Here is a 20,786-nt window from a genome sequence, read left to right as displayed (position 1 = left end):
GAATTTATCTGCTCCAGATAGGTCAACTCAGATACAGCAATGGGTTTTCAGTGGCAGAGGCTCCCGCTTCAACCTAATTTTACAGCAGACCCAACTGAGGCATGATGTACTAGAGCGGAAATTTGTTTGTTGCAGGGGCAGCAACAACATGCTGCAGTTTTGCATTACCAATCCGGACTCTCTCCTTCCCCCATTGACTAAGTTGGAACAGCAGGAAGCAATACTAAGGAAAAAAAAATGTTACAAATCCAGCTGAAATACAGCAAATCAAACCATAGTGAAAGTAGGTAAACGTGCATGTACCGTAGTCTTAAATGCAAATGTAAAAGAATAAGTTTAAGTGCACACTACACTACAAACTGTCATTAAATATCAGCATTAATTTAAAACACATCCTTCCACCAGTCCACTGGCATAAATACAACAATTGTCAAACTACTGCACTGAAATTTCTGTTTTAAAGTGCATCCGAACCCTCTTGCTGTTGTACTCCTACAGTGTTTGCTTGGCTTTGCTTTCCCAAGAAAAATGCTTCCATAATCTCACAGGCCCCAGTGGCTTCTGTGGGACACTGGGCGAGCAAAAGGGCACATACCACAAAGCTGCTTCCCTTGGTCTTTAAATTAAGCTACCGAGCTGTGTTTTAAACTCAAGAATAACGTCAGTTAAAATGTAGTTGCTGCAGTGCCACATATTTGTTAAAAACACTAAAATCTTATTACCATGCCCTTGATTTCTAAACACCATGACAGCAGCATGAAAAACCAGGCTTACAAGACAGCCTGCTATCTTCATGCAAGCAAATCAGCATTCTGTATGGCTGTGCGCCAACGCACCCTTCCATTGCTAATTCCACCAGCTTGTGCTGCTCTTTGCACAATGCAGACTTAAGAAATATACAATGGGATGTTCTATTATAACCAAAAAAAACAACTAATTCCTTTCAACAAATAGACATTTGGGCAGCAGCGCATTCTGACATCAGGAGGAAGATCTGGTCTGGGCAATTAAACATAAATGACATTTCTACGGTAGTCACTAATTTTAAAGCGGTTTTTTAGCTTGAATGACTTCTCCCAGCATATCTTGGAATCTCAGAGGGTTGAATATTCTCAGTTTAGGCTTGGAGTCACCTGACAAGTCTTCTTGTTTTATATTCAGAACTCTCATGATAGTTAATTTCAACAAGAAGAGAGACGTCATTAGGGGGAGATTACATTCCACATAAGGAAATCACCCCCTATAAATATCAATGTAATACCTGTATGATATCCTATGTCAACATGCTCTATCAGAAATTCTGTCCTGGCCTGGAGAGTGAAGTCCTTCGTTTATAGAGCAGGTAAAGTGCAGGCAGCAGCAAAACAAGCTTCTCCACTTTGCCTCATTAATGTGCCTCAACTGTGATCTGGAAGGATCACCTCTAGGAGGAGAGATTTACTCCTCAGTGTTCTCAGTCCTTGGTCTCTCTGTTAATACTGCCAAACAAGGATCCAGTTAGCACCTGTTGTGGAAGCAGGTTTCAGGTGAACACTTGGTCTACTAGGACACAAACTAAAACTTATCAACTGATTACGCATAGGCCCCTGAACAGCCCTCGGTAGATCTGAACCAGCACCTAAAGGAAAGGACTTTGTAACACATTACCATAATCCCTCACCATCTAGTCCCTTGGCTTTTAGAAACTGAAACATTTGGGTCACATCTGATGGTATAATAATGTTGTCTCATACCTGATCTGAGTGTCAAAGCCACTCGACATTCCTTTGCTGTTCTAAATCCTGAAACACTGATGAGGTTACACTCAGCTGTAAACCAAGGGTGCCTACTTCATTTATATAACAATGCTTTGGAACCCTGGGGAACAGAGACCTTTAATTGTCTAATGAATTGTTCATATTTTCACTGTTCTACTTCTCTGTTGAAAGAAGGAAAACTTACAAGCCAGCATTCTAGATGCCCATTACCAGACTGAGGGCTTACCAGATCTTCAGCTCCTAGCAGCTATGTGTCTGGTGTTCTCACTCTCTCTGCATCCCAGGTAGAATAAGCAGAATGCTAACTGATGATAATATGGAAATAATTGATAGTATTTACACACACACAGATATAGTAGGTTTTATCTCTCTTCCCCCTCCCTCTTCTTAGATTATGAGCTCTTTGGGCCAGTACACTATATATTTACTACATGTGAGGACAGTGTCTAGCACATCATGGAGGTAATTATATAAATAAGCTACCTTGTATGTGAGCATCAGACTGAGCAGGGAGTGTTAAGCAAAAGGATCCAGCTGTATGGGAGCAACTGAGATTCATTTATTAACCTCCCCTTCGCATTTCAGCGAAGGCTGGAGGAGGAACTGCATGCAGGGAGAGGAAGAGTGCTGTCATCCCAGCAGCCAAAAGTAGGAGGGGAGAGAGGATAAAGATGCTGGGCCATCACATATTGAAGCACATCTCCTGCTGCAGTGTGAGGACTGAAGGCTGTGACGCCCATCTGATGACAGAATGGCTCTGCTGCTCAGTTGAAGGGCAAGTGCCATTGACTCAGAAAATTCCTGGTAACACAAGTCATGTTCTGTCCTTTCCTTGATGTGGGAGGTTGGTCCATACTGCTGTATGGATTTTGCCCCTTCCTTCCGTGAGGACACAATGGGTACATCTTCGAGCTTAGCATCTGACACAACACTCCTTTTTTTGATAGAAAGTTATCAGAAAAACAGTAATTCAGCTTCCTAGCCAAGTTTCCCACTCCCGTAATCACACAATTACCATGAAGTAATGAAGAGTTATACAATGGCACACATTTCCCTCACCTTTATCCAACAGAACAGCCACAAGACAACAGGTACCTCTCCTGTTCATCTCCATTGTGACCTTTTCCTCCCAAAACTCCGTTTCCTTGAAGGAGGGAGTGTTATTTGGCAAAGACATCCAGACTCCCCCACCAGCCCACATACATTTCTTCAATGGCCAATGGAAAACAAATGATCTGTGCTCCTCTACAATGGGAGGATTCTATAATAAGACCAGCATGAGTCACTGTACCAGTGATCAAGCATATATATATTTTTTTTTAATTAGGAAGCAACATTCAAGTCTTATATCTAGGCTTGGCATATTCCATTTTCATTTTTGTTGATAATTTCGATGGATAATATTGATGTTTATTTTTAAGCTTTTCTATTTTTATGTATTTAAATGTTCACACCTATGGGAAATTATGGGGAGGGTCAGACAATATGGGTCATCAGGCAATAATAATTAAAAGACAGTAGACACTGCCATTTATAAAGGTAAAGCTTTAGAACTATTAAAATGCAAATTTTTAATATTACACATCAAAATATACAAAGTAAATATCCTTAAATCAAACTCTACTCAGTTCTCAAGCAGTGTTTTTCTTACTTTGCCTCTCAGTACATTTTAATTACCATCCACGGAAATATTTTTGTCAGTTTGTGCATGTGAGGTGAAATAGACATTTACTGATAAAAAACAGATTCTTTCAAGCAGACTTATGTCCCATGAAAAATGTGCCCTCCTCTTAGCCCCCAATCAGGCTCACCGAAGTTAGTGATATGCCCTATCTAGCTGTAAGTGACCAAGCCATAGGACATCCACTCCCTCAACTTTCACAGTCTGAAAATTCAAACTGTTGGGAAGATTTTCCTGCTATTCAACCTAAAATTTCCTTATATCAGACATATTTTCATATATGACATTAGTCCGTTCTCTTTGGGGAGAGAAAAAGAGAGAGTCTGGGTGTTTCTGAGTATGTCACAGGCTACAATTAATACACTGCCAGAAAGATACTGACACATTGTGAGGAGCTCACAAGATCAGCCAAAATGATCAGCAGGCAGGAATAAATGATTTACAAGGACAGACGAATAGCTAAAAACAACTGGCATAACAACAGAGATAGATGATAACATTCTACACCTATTTGAATAGTGTAAACACCATGGTGGAAGAGGAATTATTTAAGCTAATATATGGCAATACAACTAGGAGTAATAGATTTTAGACTGTAAACTCTATAGGGTAGTGACTATGTTCTGTTCTACATTTGTACAGTACTGGACCCTGGTTGGGGCTTTTAAGCTCACTGCAACACAAATAAATAAAGAAGTGGGATGAAATAAAGAAAGGGAAAAATCGAGGCAGTAAGATCTAGTAGCCTGTGGTGTAGTCTCCCTAAGGGAAATGGTGGAAGCACCCGACCTTAGAACATTTAAAAACAAATTATTACCATTATTGTTATTTATTTGTATTGCAATAGCACCTATGAGCCTTGGTCATGGAGCAGGACCTTATTGTGCTAAATGCTGTACAAACACGGGACAATAAAACAGCCAGACTGGACAGAATAACGTACAATTGGGAACTGTTCAGCACTCGCTGGGAGATGGACTAACCAAGACTTTTTCTCCCTTAAACTTCCAGGATTCAGTGAATAGAGTGACTTGCCCTTAAAAATATGATTCCAACTATTGAAGCTTGTAACAGCTTTTGTTATAAAATCTTTTTAAAAGACAAACTCTATTTATTTCATCTGAAGCCTGTAACTCCTACTCTGAAATGATAGCTCAGAATAAGGCAGGGGTTCCCTCTGGTGTAACATGGCTGTATTACATATCAGAGAAAGATGGTGGGTGAGGTGGTAGCTTGAAAGCTTGTCTCTTTCACTAATAGAAGTTGGTCCAATAAAAGATATTACCTCACCCACCTTTTTTCTCTGAGATCCTGGGACCAACATGGCTACACCACCACGTATAAAATACGACTGATTTAATGGAGAAATTCCTACAGATGCAGACTAAGACAAAAAGCACATTGTAATTGACAAAGCGAAGCGAGGTCTCATATTCAACTTGGTGGCATTTCTCTGTCATCTATCTATTGCAATAACTTTAAATAGTGCACCTGATCTATTCCAAAATTTCAGGGAATGTTCTAGGCATCAGTGGGTGGAATCCTATTGTTTCAGGTGAAAATCAGAAAACTGGAAGGAGGAAATGGTAGGCACATGGAGCTCCTTCTGGCTAGTCAAGAAACCCAGCTGCTTCAACCACCTCTGTAATTGTCTATAGAGCCAAGAACTAGTTGACGACACCAATTAACACTTCCCAGCAAAACTCTCTCTCTTATCTCATCTCTGTCCATCCTCCCAATAGAGTTTAACATGTTGACACCCTGAATGACTTCCCGTTCCCTCCCAGACAGAAATAATAATGGTATGCAGAAGGGCAGTATAAAGGAACGCACAGAGCTCCTCACATGGATGAGTAGGGGGAGCACATAGAGCATTTAGTACGGGAGGACAGAATGGCGGAAGGGGACATAAAGACCATGGAAATTGGAGGGCCCACAGAACCCCTGGGGAACAATGGTCTGGGAGGAGGTGGGACAAACAGAGCTCCTGGCATGTGGCTGAGGGGGCAATGAGGGGGGACACAGAGCTTCTGGCATTGGAGAAGAAGGGCGCCCCAGTCATGGGTGGCAGAGGGAGCATGGGGATCTCTGACATAGGAAGAATGGGGGAACATGAGGGCACACACAGAGCCCCTGGCAAGAGGAGGTTGCAGAGAATCCCTGAAATAGAGGGGAGTGGGAAAACAGCACACAGGAAACCTGTGGAAGGGAATGGAGGAATGCAAGGAGCTCAGCCTACAAAAGCAACAAAGTGTGTGACCACCTAGTACAATATACTTTGTAAATGAGAATCCAAAGCACAGGAAAATTTAGAGAAGAAGGGAATACTGACCTTTTATAGACAAAGAACTGATAGTTTGGAGGAGGTGGGGAATGAGTAAAGAATTTCCCTGGTTCACAAACGAATCACCAAATAACAGGCCAGATCTGCTGTTGTGGCCACTGCAACTGCAGCTCTGGATTTCTGCTTCACTCGGTCACAATGAGCACACTGAACACACTCAGTTAGACAAGTTATTGGAGAGGATATTTTTGAGGGGAGAATCATTCCTCCAGTGTGAATACATAACAACCTGTCTCCCCCTCCCCAGCTCTGGCAGAGAGTCAGTCTACAGAGTAAGCTCCTTCCTGGTATTACCCCATAAGTAGGCAATCCCCTTCAGCGACAGGGATGGACTGCACAGTTGAGCAGAGGAGTGACAGGAAGTCAGTGGCAGGAAAGGGACAGGGAGTGAGTGACAGGGAGGCAGACAGAGAATGGGGAAGAAAGCTAGGCAGCGAGAGAGAGAACAAGCCAAAACTGAGTGGGGCGAGTAGGTAGAATAGTTGGTAAGCACTGGGAGAAGAGGGGACAGGCAAAAGAGAGGTCAAGTACATACTCAGAAATGATCAGAGACTTTTGATTTAAAAGCAATGAGAAAAGACTGTGCATGACTCTGGGTTGGGGCAGGAAGGGGGAAAAATCAGCAGAGACAGCATCAGGCTATTAGATAACTTGACAGGGACTCAGAAATGAGCAGCACGGACAGACAGACACATGGGATAAAACCCCAAATGCACTGGAAAGCCCTATTCCAGGCAGATGCTTGGTACATTATTTATAAAACAGCTAGCATGAAAATAACAGCATAAATAATAATTTCCTTCTGAGATCAGAAGGCTCTGTCCATCTACACACAGAGAAAACACCTGGATAGCCCATCATGCTGCCAAGAGGTTTTGTTTTTGTTTTGGTTTTTTTTTTCCATGCAAGCTGGTGGAGATGACAGAAAGTTGGTGGCAGGGGCATGGGCACAGAAGGGGAGAGGGAACTGGATAGGGAGTGTGAGGGCATGGAGTGGGCATAGGAGCATTAGGCAGAGGGGGAGACATGAGCAGAGAAGCAGGGAAACATGGATAGGGGGGCAACAGGAGCATGGACTGGACAGGAGACATGAATGGGGGACATGGACAGGGGAACACAGGGACATGGATAGGATGGGGGACATGGACGGGGGATACAGGGGTGTGGCTAGAACAGGGGACATGGACAGGGGGACACAGGGGCGTGGATAGGATGGCTGACATGGACAGGGGGACACAGGAGCATGGATAGGATGGGGGACATGGACAGGGGGACACAGGGGCGTGGATAGGACAGGGGTCATGGACGGGGCACACGGGTGCGGATAGGATAGGGGAACATGGATAGGGGGACACAGGGGCATGAATAAGATGGGGGACATGGACGGGGGACAGAGGGGCATGGACAGGATGGGGAACATGGATAGCAGGACACGGGTGTGGACAGGATGAGGGACATGGACAGGGGTGTGGATAGGACGGGGACATGGACAGGGGGACACAGAGGTGGATAGGACAGGGGACATGGACAGGGGGACACAGGCATGGATAGGATCGGGGACATGGACAGGGGGACACAGGCGTGGATAGGATGGGGGACACAGGGGCGTGGATAGGAAGGGGGACAAGGACAGGGGGACACAGGGGTGTGGATAGGACGGGGGACATGGACAGGGGGATGGGGGCATGGACAGGGGGACAAAGGAGCATGGATAGGAAGGGGAACATGGACAGGGGGACACAGGAGCATGGATAGGACGGGGGACATGGACAGAGGGACACAGGAGCATGGATAAGATGGGGGACATGGACAGGGGGACACAGGGGTGTGGATAGGATGGGGGACATGGACAGGGGGACACAGGCATGGATAGGATGGGGGACATGGACAGGGGGACACAGGGGCATGGACAGGACAGGGGAGGACAGGGGCGTGGATAGGACAGGGGACACGGACAGGGGGACAGAGGGGCCTGGATACGACGGGGGACATGGACAGGGAGACACAGGGGCATGGATACGACGGGGGACACGGACAGGGGGACACAGGAGCATGGATAGGACAGGGGACATGGACGGGGGACAGAGGCGCATGGATAGGAAGGGGGACACGGACAGGGGGACACAGGGTTGTGGATAGGACGGGGAACATGGACAGGGGGACACAGGGACATGGATAGGACGGGGAACATGGACGGGGGACACAAGAGCGTGAATAGGAAGGGGGACATGGACAGGGGGACACAGGGGTGTGGACAGGACGGGGGACATGGACAGGGGGACACAGGCGTGGATAGGACGGGGGACATGGACAGGGGGAAACGGGTGTGGATAGGACAGGGGACATGGACAGGGGGACACAAGAGCATGGATACGATGGGGCACATGGACAGGGGAACACAGGAGCATGGATACGATGGGGGACATGGACAGAGGGAAACAGACGTGGATAGGACGGGGGACATGGACAGAGAGACACAGGGGTGTGGATAGGACAGGGAACACGGACAGGGGGACACAGGGGCGTGGATAGGACAGGGGACATGGAGACACGGGTGTGGATAGGACGGGGGACATGGACAGGGGGACACAGGGGTGTGGATAGGACGGGGGACACGAACAGGGGGACACAGGGGCGTGGATAGGACAGGGGAAACGAACAGGGGGACACAGGGGCGTGGATAGGACGGGGGACATGGACAGGGGGATACAGGGGCGTGGATAGGACAGGGGACATGGACAGGGGGACACAGGGGCGTGGATACGACGGGGGACACGGACAGGGGGACACAGGGGCATGGATAGGAAGGGGGACACGGACAGGGGGACACAGGGGCATGGATATGACAGGGGACATGGACGGGGGACACAGGGGCATGGATAGGAAGGGGGACACGGACAGGGGGACACAGGGTTGTGGATAGGACGAGGAACATGGACAGGGGGACACAGGGACATGGATAGGATGGGGAACATGGACAGGGGGACACAGGGACGTGGATAGGACGGGGGACATGGACAGGGGGACACAGGGTTGTGGATAGGACGGGGGACATGGACAGGGGGACACAGGGGTGTGGATAGGATGGGGGACATGGACAGGGGGACACAGGGGCATAGATAGGACAGAGGACACGGACAGGGGGACACACGGGTGTGGATAGGACGGGGACATGGACAGGGGGACACATGGGTGTGGATAGGACGGGGGACATGGACAGGGGGACACAGGGGTGTGGATAGGACGGGGGACATGGACAGGGGGACACAGGGGTGTGGATAGGATGGGGGACATGGACAGGGGGACACAGGGGTGTGGATAGGACAGGGGACACGGACAGGGGGACACAGGGGTGTGGATAGGACAGGGGGACACAGGGGTGTGGATAGGATGGGGGACACGGACAGGGGGACACAGGGGTGTGGATAGGACGGGGGACATGGACAGGGGGACACAGGGGCGTGGATAGGACAGGGGACATGGACAGGGGGACACAGGGGTGTAGATAGGACGGGGGACATGGACAAGGGGACACAGGGGTGTGGATAGGACGGGAGACATGGACAGGGGGACACAGGGGTGTGGATAGGACGGGGGACATGGACAGGGGGACACAGGGGTGTGGATAGGACGGGGGACATGGACAGGGGGACACGGGCGTGGATAGGACGGGGGACACGGACAGGGGGACACAGGGGTGTGGATAGGACAGGGGACATGGACAGGGGGATACAGGGGGGTGGATAGGACGGGGGACATGGACAGGGGGACACAGGGGTGTGGATAGGATGGGGGACATGGACAGGGGGACACAGGGGTGTGGATAGGACGGGGGACATGGACAGGGGGACACAGGGGTGTGGATAGGACGGGGGACATGGACAGGGGGACACAGGGGCGTGGATAGGACGGGGGACATGGACAGGGGGACACAGAGGCGTGGATAGGACGGGGGACATGGACAGGGGGACACAGGGGTGTGGCTAGGACAGGGGACATGGACAGGGGGACACATGGGTGTGGATAGGACGGGGGACATGGACAGGGGGACACAGGGGTGTGGATAGGACGGGGGACATGGACAGGGGGACACAGGGGTGTGGATAGGACGGGGGACATGGACAGGGGGACACAGGGGTGTGGATAGGACGGGGGACATGGACAGGGGGACACGGGCGTGGATAGGACGGGGGACACGGACAGGGGGACACAGGGGTGTGGATAGGACAGGGGACATGGACAGGGGGATACAGGGGGGTGGATAGGACGGGGGACATGGACAGGGGGACACAGGGGTGTGGATAGGATGGGGGACATGGACAGGGGGACACAGGGGTGTGGATAGGACGGGGGACATGGACAGGGGGACACAGGGGTGTGGATAGGACGGGGGACATGGACAGGGGGACACAGGGGCGTGGATAGGACGGGGGACATGGACAGGGGGACACAGAGGCGTGGATAGGACGGGGGACATGGACAGGGGGACACAGGGGTGTGGATAGGACGGGGGACATGGACAGGGGGACACAGGGGTGTGGATAGGATGGGGGACATGGACAGGGAGACACAGGGGTGTGGATAGGATGGGGGACATGGACAGGGGGACACAGGGGTGTAGATAGGACAGGGGACATGGACAGGGGGACACAGGGGTGTGGATAGGACGGGGGACATGGACAGGGGGACACAGGGGTGTGGATAGGATGGGGGACATGGACAGGGGGACACAGGGGGGTGGCTGGGGCAGTGGGTGGCAGACAAGGAGACACAGGAAGGGGTATTGATGAGATGGAGGGAGGCAGACGGGGGCACTGACGGGGCAGAGAGGGGACATGGGCTCAGAGAGCAGCCGAAGGGGGGCACGGGGCCAGGGAGGGGGCGGAGAGCGGCAGACGGGGGCACAGAGACGAGGGGGGAACATGGACCAGGGGACACGGGCACCTGAGGGCGGCAGACGGGGAGCGCAGGGGGGTGCTGAGGGGACAGGGGCTGGGGGCCGCGGACGGGCGGGCCCATGGAGGGGAGGGGGACAGGAGGGTCACTCACTGAGCCAGGACTCCAGACTCTCCCCTTCCGCCTCCGCCATGTTGCCGGCCGGGCCCGAGACTCCGCCCCAGCCGCGCGAGAGCCGAGCCGAGCCGCGCCGGGCCGGGCCGGGCCGGGCTGGGGGAGGGGCGGCAGTTCTGTGGTGGAGAGGAGACTGCAGGGCGGGGGACTGGACCCCTCCCCGCTGTGCAGCCCTCAGCCCCCCCCCATGCTGTGGCTGTTGACAGTGGGACTAATGAGCCTCTCGCCGCAGGCTGGGGGTATCCTCACCCCCAAGAACAAATGGCTGGTAAAAGTCCCCCCCCAACTCCTCCCCCCGGCGGGCCTGGGGCTCAGACATCCCCGGTCACTGTGTGCGCACGGCGCCCCAGGCTGAGCTGGGACTGTTCCGATTTACTCACAGGACCCAGGAGCTCCTGCCATAGGCCCCAAAGTGTGGCAGCGGTTTTGCCATGGCACTGCCGTGGAGCTGACCCCTGAACGGGATGGCAGAGCTTTCGGCAAGGGGAGCCGGCCCCAAGGTCTAGTTTCACCTGGGTTCTCTTATCCACAACACTAGCATAACGGGACAGTACTCAGCGATGTCTGAAATGGAGCCTGGAACCCCTTATGTGGCTTGGTTTTATTTATTTTGTCAGCCTTAACTAGCAAACTGAGGCCCTTTCCTGGCAGGTAGATCTGCATTAGTGGACTCTGCACCTGTATGGCTCCAGTTGCAGGACCAGAGCCTGAGTTGTTACCCAATTTTGGCTCAAAATCCAGTAGATGGAAACTCCATGCACATGGAAAATGCATATTTCGGACTTGAAATCTAAACTCTGGTGTGGTACAATGACAGTAATGTAAACAGTGATCATAAGCGAGGCTTACACTTCATCCTCCCAAGACATCACACAGGACTAAACGCCCAGATACTGGCATTTTGGGTGACATTTTCAAAAAGCCCAAGTGACTCATGGCACTTAGGCTCCTGAATTGTTTTTGAAAATGAGATTTAAGCTCCTACTTCACTTTGGTATTTTTTAAAATGTTACCCTTTGTGCCTTAATGTGCAGAGCTGGTGCTGAGTGCTCCAGTGTGTCTCCAGGGAGCACTATACAGGGGTCAGGGCCCACAGAGATCATTGCAGTGTCAATGCTTGGCCTAGGGTTCTCAAACTTCATAGCTCTGCTTCCCCTTTCTGACACCAAAGTAACTACATGACCCCGGTCAGGGGACGGAGATCCTCTACCCTGGTGGGGGGAAGAGGATCCATCCTGGGTGGGGGTGGAACTCAGGGTTCAGCCCTGGGTCCCAGCAAGTCTAATGCTGGCCCTGCTGGCCACCCCATTAAAATGGTAGGGTGACCAAACTGCAAGTGTGAAAAATCAGGATAGGGAGTGGGCGGTAGTAGGAGCTTATATAAGAAAAAGACCCAAAAATTGGCACTGTCCCTATAAAATAGGGACATCTGATCACCCTAGGGGTCCTGACCCACTTTGAGGTTGTGACTCCGTTTGAGAACTGCTGCCGGACCGCTGCCTGACATCAGATGTCAATATTGGAAAGCTGTAAAGAGGAAAAAACAGTCAGCATGCCTGATTCTGATTGCACACTGGTGTAAACCAGGCTGCACTCCACCCAAGTCAATGGAGTTGCATTGGAGTAAAACTGCTGTGAGAGGAGAATGAGGCCCACATTTCACTCCACTGCAGTACACATGGCCGAGAGGGAGCGACAGACAGGGGAAAACAATATCCTGCTGCAGCAGGACAGCAGCCTGCCCCTGCTCAGCAGGCAGGCGCGCACCTGCCCGCTCTGCACACGCAAGTGGCAACCAGACGGGCAAGAGGTAGCAACGCAGGCTGCGGCCGGGCAGCCTGGCGGGGTCCTGGAGCCGGATGCAAGATGGCGGCTCCCATGGCGGGGCGGCTTGCTGCGCTGGGCCGTCGGCTGGCGCCTCCCGCGCGGGCCTGGCTGCCCGGGTAAGGAGCAGCCCCGCGGCGGAGGCTGGGCGAGGGCTGCGCGGAGCGGCTGGGGGCGCTTGGGGAGAGTCACACGCTGCTGGAGGAGCGCTGCTGCTGGGGCAGGTTGTCAGGGACACCCCCCCCCCCGACTCCTGCCTGGGCCCTGTTCTCAGGGAGGGGACAGGCCGCGCTCCCTCTCCCCGAGCTCCCGCCGGGGGAAGAGGCAGCAGCGCGACTGGGCCCCCCCCCCTGCCCTGGACCAGGGGAGGAGAATGGGACTTTCAAGGGCGCTGGAACAATTTGTGTAGTGGGGGTACTTTGCCGTTGGGGGAGGGGGAGTAGCTCAGTGGTTTGAGCATTGGCCTGCTAAACCCAGGGTTCTGAGTTCAATCCTTGAGGGGGCCATTTAGGGATCTGGGGCAAAAATCTATCTGGGGATCCTGCTCTGAGCAGGGGTTGGACTAGATGACCCCCTTCCAACCCTGATATTCTATGAACCAAACTAAACCCTGTATATCAGAGGTCCCTAAACTGTGGGATGCATTCCTCTTGGGAGGCGGGGGTGTGCGGAGGAATGAGGTGAGGAGGTGGCTGGGCCCTAGGACAGCCCCCATGGGGGACAGGAAGGAAGTGCGACCCAGCTCTGCTCCTGGTCTCATGCCCTTTCCTGTCCCTTGGCCCCCTTACTCCTATCTGCATTCCTGTCTGTTATGAGACTTGTTCCGTAACACTGGAGACGGACTTGGTGAGCCAGACTGAGGAATACGGTATACGGCGATGCCATCCCATCTTACTCTTTGCAGGTTAACCCAGGTGAGATGGAGCCGGTATGGCCCCAGTTATCTCGAACCAGAAGTGAACAAGGAGGTGTACCGCAAACCCCTGGAGGGGATGTCTGAGGAGGAGAAAACAGAATGGGAGCTCAAGACCCTCCAGCCCATAAAAGCTACAGCTTCTAATGTCACCAGCTCTGTGTTCAGTGACCCTACAATCAGGTCAGAAAGCACAGTCTCCTTTATTAAAACACTAGATGACTCCACCTGCTCCCACTGAAGTCACTGGGAGTTTTGCCGTTGACTTCAATGGGAGCAGGACTGAGTTCGTTGCTTAGAAGGGCTGAGCAGCCACAACCCTGGTGGACAGCTAGAGGTCAGCTCCTAACAGGATCATGCCCACAGAATTCTCTCTTCCCCTCTCCAGAATGAGGGCGGCAGATGAGTTGGATTCAGGTTTGTTAGTGAGCTCTCTCTACATGGATAGGGATTTGCTGTTTAAATTTGAGTAAATAGCTTTTATTATGAAACAATGTAGTGGATGGAGTAATTGAGGGTTCTGCTTCTGAGCCCATTACTGCTGAGAAGTAAAGACATTGCAGTGCCCACTCCCATCAGCCTTTGTCTACCGGGCTGCCCGTTACCTTCCTGTTACTCTGTGTAATCCAGGGATCGGCAACCTTTGGCCCACGGCCCACCAGGGTAAAGCACCCTGGCGGGCCAGGCCAGTTTATTTACCTGCCATGTCCGCAGGTTCGGCCAATCGCAGCTCCCACTGGCCACAGTTTGCTGCTCCAGGCCAGTGGGGGCTGCGGGAAGCTGCGTGGGCTGAGATATGTGCTGGCTGTTGCTTCCCATTGGCCTGGAGTGGCGAACCGCGGCAGTGGGAGCTGTGATTGGCCGAACCTGCGGACACGGCAGGTAAACAAACCAGCCCAGCCCGCCAGGGTGCTTATGCTCGCAGGCTTCGTGCCAAAGATTGCTGATCCCTGGTGTAATCCCTTTATTTGGATTAATATCTTCCCATGAGGAAGATCCATTGAATAATAGTGGTTAAAGATGAGCACAGCCACCCAAAATCTAGCAGGGATAGGATTTAATCACAGGAACAACACAATTAGAGACATCTGGTGATGTAACCAAAGTTCCAGTTATATCCTGTTTGGTTTTGTGCTTGCAGTAAATTCACCAACATGATAATGAAGGGAGGAAACAAAGTGCTGGCCAGATCCATCGTTACACAGGTGAGGGGACTGGACTCTCTCGTGTTTAAATATTACAAGCCAAAAAACTGCATTAAAATAACCTTATTAAGCTTGCCAAGGGAATCACTCAGAAGTTATAAAATGCCAGAAGTAAGGTTGCCTGTGCAGACCTTAGCCCCTCTGCAATCAAATCGGGTAGCTTTCTCCATGCTGCCTGGGCCAAGCAGGAGGGTCACTGAGAATACAGGAGAGACAGGCTCCCTGCTTTCAGTTCCGATGCCCAGCACTGGGACAGACCACAGCAGCACAGAGCTGCAATTGCAGTGAAAGTCTTACTCAGCCTTGGGATGGAGCATCCCTAGTGCAGATGGAATATAGCTAAGCTCTACCTAGTATCTACTGAGCATGTGCAAACTGCAGTTTTCTTCAGCGGTTTATAGATTGGCCACATTTGGGTAATTTTCACAGAGATAGCAAAAGGTACATCCCTGACGCAAAGACCACCCACCTTCCAAATTTGAAGTCCCTGTTCCAAAGCAAGGGGGCACTCGAGCTTAAAGAAAAGGTTGCAATAATTTTTTAACATGTACAAAATATTTTTTCCCTGGCTTCATTTTCGGAACTGTTCTGGCTAAAATTTTCCTAAAAAAATTCATGCTGAGGCAGACATCCAGCGTGGAGAATGTCAGCCCAAAGAGGTGAAATTTGTCTGAGTTATAAGCAACTGAAAATAGTGGTTTTATGAGAAGTGTTGGGCAACACTAATAAGAGGTGGATACTTTCTTTCTATAATGCTAATACTTCTCACTCTTTATTTGAGGATCTTTAATCTCTTCACAAAGAAGGAGGGTATAATTATCCAGATTTTACAGGTGGTTGCTGTGATACAGAAAAGTCTAGTGACTTGCCTAAAATCAGACCAGACAACGGTGGCAAAGCCAGGCATTGGAACCAGGTCTCCTGCCTCTCAGGGCATCCCTGACTGTTCACTGAACCAGGCTGCCTCCCTTTGGGCATTAGTTGATGTGGAGCTGAAGTCCAGAAGACTTCTAATTTCTACAGTAAAGACCTGCCCCAACTTAATGGGCTTCAGGATTCTTGATTTAAGTGGCATCTACTGCTGCTGTAAAGCAGTGGTCTCCAAAGTTGGGTGTGGAAGAGGATCCTTGGGGGTCTGTGCGGCAGGGGGAGCACTTTTTTTTTTGTTTTGTTTTGCTTTCAGTTCAGGCATAAGTCCGAGCGGAGTGTGTGTGGTTTTTTTTGTTTTTTTTTTTTTTGCTTCGCGTTGGGGCGGGAGTAACCAAGCGTTACTGTAGCGAGTGCAGTTCACTTCCATTCCCAGCTCTCTTCTGGGTCCTAGTGCTAGACCTATTGCACTGCAGCCCCTGCCCGGGGCAGCCCAGCCCAGCACCCGGCGGCAGTTCAGACAATCACACATGTGTAGGGCTGGAAGGAACCTTGACTGAGCATCCTCCTTCCCTAGGAGCCCAGCAGTGAATTGCTCGGGGTCCAATTTGTGTTACAGTCAGAGCCTGCCCATGCTCTGGTTCTGTTTCCCTTCCCGGGTTAGACGCTGCCACCTTCTCCATTGTGGGCCGGGAGCCTGGGCTGAGCCGCTGCCGCTCCCCGGGGAGGTCTGTGTGGGAGAGACCGGCATTAACCCCCCTCTCTGCCCTGGGCTCTGCCCTCACCAGCCCTGAAACCGGAGCCTGCAGGTGATGGGGGGACCCGGGGAAAGAGCCAGGGCCGGGCAGGAAAGTGACTCTGCACAAGTGGCCCCGCAGCCTCAGATCTCACTGACCTGGGCAGCTGCTCCCTGGCTGGGAAGCACTTGGAAGAGGGACTGGAGCTGCGGCCCCAGCAGTAAGTTGCTGCCTGGGCTCTGCCCAGGGTCTGCTCCTGGGGCCAGCTGGGGGTTCAGGCAGGGGGGAGAGCGGCTTGAGGGGGCCATGAGCAGGCCCAGGGGTAAGAGTGGCTGGGGCAGGGCATGGACGGGCCCCAGGGGGGTTCCCCATTTTGTCCCTGGAGCTGGGTTGTCAGGGAAGGGAGGGGTGAGAAATGAGACTGATATGGGGGATGTGGGAGTTATTGTTCATCTGTGAATGTAACTGCGTTACAAACCTCTGAGCCCGTCCCTCCCCTGAGACAGGCCCCTTTGTGCCCCAGCAATGGGTGAATCTCCCCAGCACAGAACTGCTGCTGGGGGCCTGTTTGCTCTGTCAGACACCTGCTCTGAAAGGAGGCAGGATCCTGTTCTACTGAACAGCCCAGAGTGTGACCCACTCACAGACTGTATCCTAATGTAGTAGTCTCCAAAGTGGGGTGTGCAAGAGGATCCTTGGGGGTGTGCAGCAGGAGGCGGCTTTATTTGCAAAAGAAAAATAATATGGTAGAACTGGCATGGCAGGGTTGCGCGCTCAAATTTTTTACTGATGGGGTGCGCGATCAAAAAGGTTTGGAGACCACTGCTGTAAAGGACAGTGTGTGTTGCATGATCAGTATGTGTTGGATGATGGGTATAAGTTGACCAGAAAAGTGGTGAATGCAGCATAATAGTATGCTATGTAATGTAAACTGGTGTAACTGATACGCTGAGCAGGTGGAAGTGCATCTTGGGAAAATCTAATAGGCAGTTGTAAGGTGAGAGTGGGGTCAGTATTGCTTTCTCCTCTCTGCTTCCCTCCATTTGTTGGTGATCACTGCTACACTTCACACCCACCAATGGGCTGTAAGAGGGAAAACCAGTCAGGACTGGACTCCAGCAGAGGAATGTGTCTGTGTGTGGAAATCTGGGGTAAGGAGGTGAGGACTGAGTAAAACCTGTAGTTGCTCAAGAGTATCCCCTACTGGCCTAGTTAAGGTGTAGTAGGGTGGAATCCTCCATGGCCCAGATTTCTCAGGGTGTGTCTGAAATTGTCCTGATTCTAACTTCACTCTGGAGTGGAGTAAATCCTGTAGGGAAGGCAACTGTAAACTGAGGAGCATGAGCATGTTTCCTTGTGTTTGTATTTAGACCCTAGAAGCCATTAAGAGGAAGCAGATTGAGAAATACCATCAAGCCTCTGAGGAGGAAAGGGAGAGCATTGAGTGCAACCCTTACATCATCTTCCATCAGGCACTGAAAAATTGTCAGCCCATCATTGGGCTCTGCAACGTCCAAAAAGGAGGCAAAACCTACCAGGTAAACAGAAGAGGGACCTGAAGGCCAGCCTAGGCTAGAAAGAATTGGATGGGGGCAAAACTACTAGTGTCCTTCCCACCCCTCCAAAAACTTGCTTGCATTTCTGTTGGAAGTACCATTTATTATCTGTATTATAATGGCAGAATGGGCCTCTGATCTTGGCTGGGGTCTGTAAGTGCTAGGAGAAAGAGTTCCTGCCCTAAGTCGCTTGTAATCTGAATGGATAAAGTGTGCGAGGGGAAACAGGTACAGGGAGGTGAAGTGACTTGTCCAAGGTGACACAACATATCAGTAGCAGAGCCAAGAAACCCCACAGGTCTCTGAAATCTCAGTCTGATGTCTTACCAGCTAGACTATGCTGCCTCTGTATAGAACCAGCAGAGCAGTTTAGCCCCTGTAGAACACAGGTTAGCACATAGAAAAGGTTCATATAGATACCTTGTTTTATTTAAAGTCTTGACAAAGGCTGTCTCTTCAGCTCTCCTAATTAGGTAAATGCACCTAGAGAACTCATGGGATTGATAATGAAATATGGAGTGCTTCACCAACCTCCTATGCAGCCAATAAATTACTGCCCTCTGCTGGTTGATCAGAGACCTGCGGGAAATAGCTTGGTCAAGTTCCCATAGACAAGAGTCTACATAGACTCATAGACTTTAAGGTCAGAAGGGACCATTATGATCTTCTAGTCTGACCTCCTGCACAACACAGGCCACAGAATCTCACCCACCCACTCCTGTAACAAACCCTGACCTATGTCTGAGTTACTGAAGTCCTCAACTTGTGGTTTAAAGACATCAAGGTGCAGAGAATCCTCCAGCAAGTGACCCTTGCCCCACGCTGCAGAGGAAGGTGAAAAAAGCCCAGGACCTCCTTCCTGACCCCAAATATGGCACTCAGCTAAACCCTGAGCATGTGGGCAAGACTCACCAGCCAGCACCCAGGAAAGAATTCTCTGTAGTAACTCAGATCCCACCCTATCTAACATCCCATCACAGGCCATTGGGCATATTTACCACTAATAGTCAATCAATCAATTGCCTAAATTAGGCTATCTCATCATACCATCCCTTCCATAAACTTATCAAGCTTAGTCTTGAAGCCAGATATGTCTTTTGCCCCCACTGCTCCCCTTGGAAGGCTGTTCCAGAACTTCACTCCTCTGATGGTTAGAAACCTTCATCTAATTTCAAATCTAAACTTTCTGATGGCCAGTTTATATCCATTTGTTCTTGTGTCCATGCTGGTACTGAGCTTCAATAATTCCTCTCCCTCCCTGGTATTTATCCTACATCACAAAAACCAGTCTGTAAGTGGCACTCTCTGCAATGAGGCCAAGAACCAAATGGAACATCCCTCTAGTCCCAACAGGTGGCTACTGCTCTGGGGTAGGTTTGAGGCTGCCAACATGGAAATCTTGCACTGCTGTGCCTGATCTGTGGATTGATAGAGGCAGACAGTTTGCTGTTGCTGGAGTGGAATGTTTCACCCATGCTAAACTCACTCATGCTTGGCTAGAGTTAATTTCTTCCCACCGTCTCAGCATCAATCACTTTTTAATCACCTGGGAGTGTTAAACAATTGAAAAAAGTTATTTCAGCATATGGTCCTATTATGGGGTAAGGCATTTTAACCATGCTACTGCTTGAATGTCTGCTAGGTCCCAAGTCCTCTGAAGGACAATCGGAAACGCTTCCTCGCCATGAAGTGGTTAATTACTGAGTGCAGGGAACATAAGCATCATCGGACATTCATGCATGAAAAACTATCCCAGGAACTGCTGCAGGCCTTCAACAATGAGGGCCCTGTGATCAAGAGAAAGCATGACATGCACAAGATGGCTGAGGCTAACCGGGCCTATGCCCATTATCGCTGGTGGTAGGGGACCCCCTGAGAACGAGAGACCTTGTCTTATGACAACAAGAACATTTCCTCACACCCTTATATTTATGGAGCCCAGACCTGTGAAGCAGCAGCCTCTGTTTACTTTCTGCAGAGATGATGTATAGGGGAGGTTGCCTGCAAGCTTCTGTTAACTGCTTCTAGGCTGGGTCCTTAAGCAGAGAAAAATCAAGATGAAAAATGCATCCACAAAAGCTTCATTCCCTTAGATGTTGTTCTGAGCAACACTATAAAATATCCTTTCTTCCACCTACCTCCTTCTGAGGGCAGGGGAGGGGATGTCTCCAAGTCAGTCTATTAACATGATAAACAAGTTTTCGCTCGTTAGCATCCAAGCCAAGGGTGAGCAAGCTGGAGTGTGTTCTGCATTGTGAATGTTCTTTGTGTGTATCAATACCAGAAACAGAAAAGTGCCTAGTTTGAATTTTAGATTGTTGCAATACTGTCTGTTAGCAGAATCATTGTTTGACCGAGCACATGTGATCTGGATGTTAATGAGAAAATAAAAATGGAACCTGTTTATCATCCTCAGTCTGACTGTCACCACATCCTAGTGCTGGCTGACTGCCTTAGGGTTTTGTAGTGATGCCCATCACTCTAACAGAGCAGTGGTATTTCTCAGTCCTCTAGGGGGTCAGTTAAAGGAAGGGTTATTCTCTAGGAGATGCCATCCCACCTACGCTCAGCTAGACAGAGTTGAAATCCTTCTCTTGTCCTGTAAAAGAGCTGCTAGCACTTCTGTCCCTGTTGTGCTTTGCTGGAAAGCACAGAACACTTTTGCTCACTGCAAAGGAAAGACTGAAAATTTGAGGAGAAGGATGGGGAAGAATTCAATACCCCAAACCTTAGCCTCTGTTTTGATTTAAAAATCTAATTCCATGCTCACAAGCAACTCTGCCACCCTGTAGCAGAGGAAAACTAACACATGGCAATCTTACGGAAGAGATC

General features: G+C 50.5%; 2 protein-coding genes across 3 annotated transcripts in view; one reads left to right on the top strand and one right to left on the bottom strand.

The window, feature by feature from the left end:
• Positions 1-10,886, bottom strand: part of GGA3 (golgi associated, gamma adaptin ear containing, ARF binding protein 3) — a 34,982-nt gene extending 24,096 nt beyond the window's left edge. Inside the window, exon 1 of one of the 2 annotated variants that reach the window (XM_030534380.1) lies at positions 10,832-10,886. In XM_030534380.1, coding sequence (XP_030390240.1) covers positions 10,832-10,871 — 40 coding nt within the window. In that variant the 5' untranslated portion in view covers positions 10,872-10,886. The remainder of the gene's footprint in view (positions 1-10,831) is intronic. The other variant, XM_030534381.1, reaches the window with a different exon arrangement.
• A 1,808-nt stretch (positions 10,887-12,694) lies between these two features.
• On the top strand, positions 12,695-20,369 carry MRPS7 (mitochondrial ribosomal protein S7). Its single transcript, XM_030534981.1, has 5 exons — positions 12,695-12,795; positions 13,581-13,772; positions 14,731-14,794; positions 17,769-17,936; positions 19,597-20,369. Exons 1-5 carry the CDS (start codon positions 12,719-12,721, stop codon positions 19,816-19,818), a joined length of 723 nt encoding a protein of 240 aa, XP_030390841.1. The 5' UTR covers positions 12,695-12,718; the 3' UTR covers positions 19,819-20,369.
• The last annotated feature ends 417 nt before the right edge of the window (positions 20,370-20,786 follow it).

This window comes from Gopherus evgoodei, chromosome 15 (genome assembly GCF_007399415.2).
Source record: "Gopherus evgoodei ecotype Sinaloan lineage chromosome 15, rGopEvg1_v1.p, whole genome shotgun sequence".
In the NCBI taxonomy this organism is placed as follows: Eukaryota; Metazoa; Chordata; order Testudines; family Testudinidae; genus Gopherus; species Gopherus evgoodei.
The sequence above is the reverse complement of the archived record's forward strand: the minus strand, read 5'-3'. Positions and strand labels throughout refer to the sequence as shown.

Bases quoted from the DNA above. Each gene is read 5' to 3' on its own strand.
- MRPS7 (XM_030534981.1), top strand. From the start codon at position 12,719: ATGGCGGCTCCCATGGCGGGGCGGCTTGCTGCGCTGGGCCGTCGGCTG. The intron at 12,796-13,580 runs GTAAGGAGCAGC...TACTCTTTGCAG, and splicing joins GCGCGGGCCTGGCTGCCCGG to GTTAACCCAGGTGAGATGGA. The intron at 14,795-17,768 runs GTGAGGGGACTG...GTTTGTATTTAG, and splicing joins CCAGATCCATCGTTACACAG to ACCCTAGAAGCCATTAAGAG.